The 7,436-nt window shown below is 41.2% G+C and overlaps 1 protein-coding gene across 1 annotated transcript in view; it reads left to right on the forward strand.

Annotated features, from left to right (window-relative positions):
* Positions 1–6,489, forward strand: part of mtss1 (MTSS I-BAR domain containing 1) — a gene marked incomplete at its 5' end in the record, with an annotated part of 30,961 nt that extends 24,472 nt beyond the window's left edge. Inside the window, one exon of the mRNA XM_008284021.1 lies at positions 1,520–6,489. Within this exon, the coding sequence (XP_008282243.1) occupies positions 1,520–2,631 (1,112 nt within the window). The remainder of the gene's footprint in view (positions 1–1,519) is intronic.
* Positions 6,490–7,436: the final 947 nt, after the last annotated feature.

Consider the following 7,436-nt stretch of genomic DNA (forward strand, 5'->3'; position numbering starts at 1 on the left):
TGTGAGCGTGCAAGTTAAAATTTTACGTGATGGCATTGTGTGAGTGAATGATGATCATCAGGCTGATCAGGGTCCTTCCGTCGGCACAGGTAGCTGCTGCACAAGATGTTATGGTTGTAAATAGTCATATTTTGTCCATATTGACTCAGTCTCTCTCTGTCTGACGGGTAAAACAGTTTCACTATTACTGTGTTCCAATGATACAATGATATATAGCCAATTATGTTTAAAAAAAATAAATAAAAAAACAGCGAAGTGAGAGGAGGAGAGGGAGAGGTCTGACACACCTGGTGATCAAAGTGTTCAGGTGCAGGCAGACAGATCTCGACTGAGTCAGTCAGGAAGAAGAAGTAGCCCCACATTCAATCTGGAAGGTTCACATTTTAACAGCAATCACAGTTCTGACTCTATAAACATGATCACCAGTGATATGGACATTTAAAATGTGCTCAGCTCGTAGAAAAGTCAGTTCATAAAAAACTGTGCAAATAGAAAACTTTTCAACTTTGGCAAACTTATGTAAAACGCGATTTCCACTGTTATACAGCAAATGTTTGGTCGCTCACCTGTCAGAGGAGCTGCTCTGCAACTGCCTGGTAGCATCCACCGTAGCAGCATGTGAGGCGTTTAGGGAACATTGGTAAAAATGTAGCATCTACCCACGGGCATTTTCAGCAATTATTTAAGCCTGTGCCCAGTTAATGACCGATATCAGAAAAGAACTGGTGACAAAATAAATGTATTTTCAGGTTAAAACATTTTACAAATATCAAGTCTTGTATCACTGAAAATCCATGCAAACATAACTAAGGTATGCAAAACAAAAACAAAAACAAAAAGCTATTCATCAGCTGCAATAGCTGTGGCAATGCTCAACCAATATAAGGTGGTGGGGCGACCAAATCATTTGCTGGTGCGACCAACAAACAAACACCAGTGCTACCATTAGAAAAGTGAGTCTGGAGCCCTGCATTAATTGACAGTTGATATGGTGTTCTGCTGGTGATGTTTGTCTTTTTAGTCCCAGCTTAAGTTTGGAAACTACTAGATGTCCTGAAATTGATTATTTCTTTTACAGTGAAGGCAAAAAGAAAATCAAGAAGTCCTCATTTTTGACATGTTTACTTCATTATTGAAACCAAAATATACAGAAAATATGGCACATGTTCATCATTAGCTCTGTACAGTTCAGTTCTTTTTATGTTTGTGTGTTGTACAGCTTGACGTCATCTACATTAAGTGAAGTGTGCGTCTGTTTTTAACTTCATTAATGGGAACATTATGCGGGTTTGTGTGTATGACCTAAAAGTAATTTGGTTGCATGTTGCCTGTTTTGGTTCGATAAGAGTTTCCACAATGATGCATCCCCTATTTGTCTGTTACACTCACACGAGCAGTGAGTCACTGATGTGATTATGTGTTTCTGTCACTGCTGTCAAATGACATGAAAACACAAAATGTCACTGAGATAATCCAGCATCCAACCAACATGTGTTTTTTTTTTTGCCTCTCTCTACAGTCGACTACGAGTCCATCTCTCTCCATGGAGACGCTGACTCCATCTCCCTGCATCACCTCTCCCACGGCAACAGCCAATCAGACTTTGACAAGTCTTCAACCATGCCGAGGAACTCTGACCTCAGATTCCAGTACCGGGAGTTTGTTCAGTCTAAACGCCCCGCCTCCACCGTCAGCCTATTGGCTGAGGCCGAAATGAGCGGCGGGTCCATGCGCCAGCTGCCGTCCCACACGGCAACCATCAGGCGCAAACCGTCGTCCAAGCCGGCGTATCGCAGAGGCACAATCAGTGGGGGGGTTCCCATCCCCATCTGCACCCCGCAGGTTCCCCTTAAAGCCTTCGCAGGAAACGGCAGCAGTGATGAGAACGTTTTCGCTGCACCCTCTGCTGCAGGAGGTTTAGGTCACAGTAAACTCTGCACCTCCACCCAGAGCCTCAGTGCACTACCTCCCTCCTCCTCCCCGTACTACCAGCTGGTCCCAGGTCAGATGCCCATCCCGGTTCCTGTGCCTACTGTACCCTCCCTGCAGCCAGAGGTTAGCAACATTAAGCAGCAACAACAGAGACAGTACCAGCTACAGCAGCAGCAGCAGCACCAACTCCCCCAACAACTCAACCATCAGCAGCAACGCTCGCAACTACAGCAGCACAACCAGCAACTCCAGATTCAGCAGCAGCAGCAGCACCAATGGCATCAGCAGCAACTACAGCAGAAGTTTCAACATCAACAGCAGCATCAACAGTTTCAACAGCCGCTGCTTCAGCAACCCCAGCAGCTGCAACATCATCAAGATCAGTATCAGCAGCCAGACCAGCATCAACCACATCTGAACCAGCAGCAGAAACAGAAGCTGTTCGTGCAGCAGCACCAGGGCCAGCTTCAGGCCGCCGCTGCCCAAGGAGAGCCCCCCAGTCTGGGCCACAGCGCTAACTACCAGCCCCAGGCTCCTCCACCCTCCAACCAGGACCAGGAGCACGGGCAGCTGACCGAGGAGGGAGGAGGAGGCGGAGGAGGAGATATGCTGACCCTCATAAGAGGAGTGAAGCTCAAAAGGACCCTCACCAACGACCGCTCCGCCCCCCTCCTGCCCCCTCCACCCAATCACAAATGAGGCTACGACGACAGATTGTTTTGCTTCTCAGCTGGAGGACTGTCAGGTTTACTGGGCTCCGCGCCTACCAGGCACCAGAGTGTGTCAGCTCAGACTGCACAGAGCAAAGTCAAACACATTTTGAGGTTGTGGACTTTTGCGAAAATACTGATATATCGCTGGAACCCGACATGTGTCTTGCTTTATTTTATAACGTTCTGCTTCCTTTTAGGCCATTTAGATTTCTGTTTTTGAGACTTTTGTTGTCATCTCCTGTTGTTGCAGCGACCGTCTTTTGCCTTTTTTCTTTTGGTTCATGTTTGCATTTCGATTGTGGATAAGGTTTTCGTGTGACTCAGTCTTACCAATAGAACTGTTGATCGTTTTAGTTAGCGCCCATTCCTGGTCACAATAATGTTGATTAGCCAGACCAGGAAGCTGTTAGTGTCTCAGATCCTCGAATCCTGGGTGTGTTTGATTTGCTTTTTTTTTTTTTTGCCTAAACTCCCAGGAGGGTGGGGTTTATTAAATAGTCTAGCTGCTCCACATTGTTCCACGGTTGAACCATGGTGTGTGGAGTCTGTAATCTGCTGGCTGTGGGTCAGTGTTGGTCCAGTGAATTTGAACGGTGGCTGGTTGGGTCCTGATCATCTCATAGAGTCGAACCAGACGCTCTCGATTCTGGAATGAAACGTCGACCGGGTCTACAGGTTGTAAATATATTCGAACAAAAAGAGCTTCGACAAGGTTAGATCTTTTTTCTTCATGACATGTTGTCGGTCACAGTTTCGATTTCTTTACTTTGAGATTAAAGCTGTTACTGTGAGCAAAAGTCTGGTTTACCGTGTAAATAATTAGCTGTTCAATGTGACGAGAAACGACAAGAAAACAGCGACTTGTTGGCAACTTTAAGAGGCAACGCTGATGTTTCCAGAGATGTGGATTACATGCTCTCTGAAAGCATAGCCGGCTATGACGAGCAGAACACCAGCTGTTGACGTGTGGAGGCGGTTTTACAGGGGACACGCCTCCCTGTTTGTTACTGAACCACAGAAAACAAACTCTTAAAAGTAGAATAATGTAAAAACTAGACCCACTAAAGATATTTGGCACCAACATGTATTTCCTTCAAGACTTGATCAGTTATTTTTTTTTAAATGAGAAATTGTGTCCAAGATATTAATTACTCGACAAACTACAACAGTGACGCTTCTTTTAGTTACCAAATAAACATTTTTTTGCATTTCTTGTTGTACCTGGCTGACATGCGTGATATTAAACAGTCCCTCCACCTAGAAATAAAGATTCGTAATAATATTCCAATTACATTTAAATAATTCTGCAGTTTAAGTCCGGCACCTCTATGGAAACGTCTCCTGAGTACTAAAACAAAGTTAGAACGACTTAAATCATAAAAAAAGAGAAAAAAAAACGACAGTTAATTTTTATTCATCGTTCATTTTACAAAAATTGGAGAAAAATGGAATCAATAGACCATTTTAACCGTTTTCATATGTGCAGACTTGGCCATTATTTTATACAAACACAATTTTAGGAATCATTCAAATTTGTACTTTAATTAAAAATGAATATTGGACATTTGTTCTGGCTCTCAAATAAAATGACAGAACGGACATGACACCGATTTAATACCGTCGTTTTGAGAACAGGGACATGAAATAGGATTCAATGACAATAAAGTTATTTTAAGTTTGATTATTTAAAGACATCAGGAGCCAATAAATGTTTAGAATGGTAATTTGGCAATCATTTTAATTTTCAAACCACGAGCCCGTTGTTTTTTCTTTAGTTGTTTAAGTGTGTAAAAACACAATGATTAAAATGCCCATCAAATGTTTGTAAAGCCACACAACATTCATTTTACTCTTACAGTAAATTAAATGAATGTTTCTCTCCTTTCTGTCCTGTTCTGCTTGTAGCTGTCTGCTTTACTATCGCTTCTGTTCTTTTAGCGACAGGACTGATGATGTTACTTTCATTGGATTGGATGCGATGCTGCTTACAGCCAGTCCTAGTCCACAACTGTGAGGACTGTCTTTAAATTAGACTGTATTTATTTAGTTGGGCTTAAATAGCTGGTTCTATTTCGGAGCCTGTCCCAGGTTGGCAACACATTTTATTATTAGCCCCCTTCATACTCGTATATTTCTTATTTGATGCTAGATTTCCTCTCTAGTATCTGTATCCAGACCTTCTGAACTCAAAGCAGCTCATTTCTCCTCACTGTGGGCTCATTTCCACTGTCATATAAAGTCCTGCACCTCTATGGAAACAGAACAACAATCAGTAGAAGGAGAACGAACTCCCACATTTCTTTTTGTGCAGCGTGATACAGTTGAAATGAAAATAAACTACAAACCAAAAGTTGAATTCTTTGATTATTTATTAAAGAATGCATAAATGACTTTATGACAAAAGCTATAATGCCAAAAAAAAAAAAAAAAGGTGACTATACCGATGTATTAGAGGCAGAAGAAATAGGAACAAGAGTTGGTTATTAGTAGTTGAATTAGCGTATTTCCTCACTATAGTTTCAGCTGTGAGAGCAAAATCATTAAACGAATGCAGATTAGATTAAACGACTTTAAACCATTGCCTGATTTCTGCAGCTACACAGACGTGCTGCCTCTAGAAGTTGCCGGCTGACTTGGCGTGTTGAGCTGTCAGAGCATGCTGGGAAACGGGGTCGTCGCTACAACTGGAAACTGAGCTCATGTCCGTGTCGGTTACACTTTGGGGGAATATAAGAGGTTAAAATGACAAGCAAGAGTATACAGGCTGCAGCGAATGAATTTCATTAAATGTGGCTTTTATTGAATCCATGAAACATTTCATCTATAAAATAGCAAAATTACTAATAACAGCAGTCTTGTTTATTCTTGTCAGCAGTCAAAAAACAGAGTTTAAGATTAGAGAAGATGAAACACACGTGAACACTGGTTAAGAAGCTACAACCAGCACACGTCTGCTTTAAAACTGCCTTAACTTTTATTTTTTCTACATTTTACAGTCTAATGTCGTGTTTTTTCAGGTTGTTGCTGACGTATTTCAGGACCAAATATCTTAAAATTTGACTTTTTAGGTGGAAAACTAAAGTTATTTAGCATTTTCCACCAGAATTACACACCTGAAGCGGCAGCAGAGGGTGTAATGCAGGAAGATAGCGTTGACAGGAAGCATCATTCAGTTTAATCCGTACATTATGAAATACTTTCAAAAAATGTAACAGAGTTTGGTTGCACTTTGAGCTCAGGTCATCAGCATTGCTCAAGTTCTGGCGACGACCCTGCTGTGAAGCTGCCCGTCAGAGAACAGCTGCATGCTGGGAAATGCAGTCCAGTCTCTGGTCCGTTGCTCTGATCTGTTTTAAGATAAATTTGTGTGTATTTTGGGATTCTGCAGCTGAGTGTTTGTATTGTCTGCTGCACTGTGATTCACCCGAGAGCGTCTCCGTTCAGTTGACTGATTGTCTGATTGGACCCACAGCAGTCGTGTATGTATATATTAGCGCTTCTATTTCCGGGAGAGATCGAAATCTATATATACAAATGTATGTATACATATCCTGATTGTATTTTTGTTGATTTTTGTTTTGATCCGACGATGTGATCAGATCTGACGCCGCTGTCGGCCGTCGTATTTTTGTAGCAAAGCTTTAAAGGAGTGAACGCGGTGAACTTCCTGATGTTTGAGGATCTGAAGCCTGATTGGACGTCTGATTGTTGGAGCGAGCGAAGGACTTAATGGACAACATGAACCAGCAGAATGTAGACATGTTTTGTTCTTCATCTTTTGACGTTCGCTGTGGGATCAATAATAATAATAATAATAATAATAATTACAATGATGATGATGAAAGCTGATTGTGGCGTCTCTTTGTGTCGTGTGTTTACTCTGTCTGTACGGTTTATGTGCCAAAATCATAAAACACTTTTTTTCTTTTCTTACATTCATCTACAATTTTACATTTCATAAAATCTAACTTTACTGTGATGAAGACAGAGCAGGCGAGACTCATGAATGAAGACTGTAATCCGGGTTTTGACAAAACGTCGACAGTTTAGTTTGTTGCTTCGAGCTCTTTGGGATTCTTTCCTTTGAGTTTGATAAATAGCTGCAGCACCAAACATCATTTATACCTGTAGAATAACAGCACTAATAAAATCGTCTTCTAATGTCGTCTTTTCTCGTATGAAAAGTCAAAAAAATAGTTTGACATAATAGATGATGAAATAGTTCAGCTACTACTGGCTGAGTAGCAAAAATAGATTTAATAAAATTTCACTAACTTAATAAGTTGTATCTACGTTTTTGGTTTATGATAGGTTCTTTCAGAGCAAATATCTTGAAATTACAATTTTGAGGCAGAAACCTAAAGTTTTTAATGGTTTTTTGTTTTGTTTTTTCACCAGAATTACACACTTGAAGCTGCGAAAGAGGCGATATGACAGGAAAAATGTATTTAACGTAGTATAAAAGTTTTTAATGAATACCAACAAATATTCTGCACATATTCTTTCTTGGGGTCTAATGGACCCCGAAAGACCTTCTACATGTACCAACATGAAAGTCCTGAATAGGGTTAAAAATGTAGAGTATGGAGCCAGTCATACTTTATGAGATGGATCGAATTATGTTTTTTGCATTGCAACATCCATCCACTATCTATACACCACTTAGTCCTCACTAGGATTCACTAGGACTCACTAGTGAACTGTTGTGTATTACACATCCCCTGGTGGACTGTTTGTACTGTTGCTGCCACTTTGACAGTCTGATGACGCTGCAATGTGACACATCCAACG

The sequence above is a fragment of the Stegastes partitus genome, unplaced genomic scaffold, assembly GCF_000690725.1.
Source record: "Stegastes partitus isolate 25-593 unplaced genomic scaffold, Stegastes_partitus-1.0.2 Scaffold338, whole genome shotgun sequence".
Taxonomy (NCBI): domain Eukaryota; kingdom Metazoa; phylum Chordata; class Actinopteri; family Pomacentridae; genus Stegastes; species Stegastes partitus.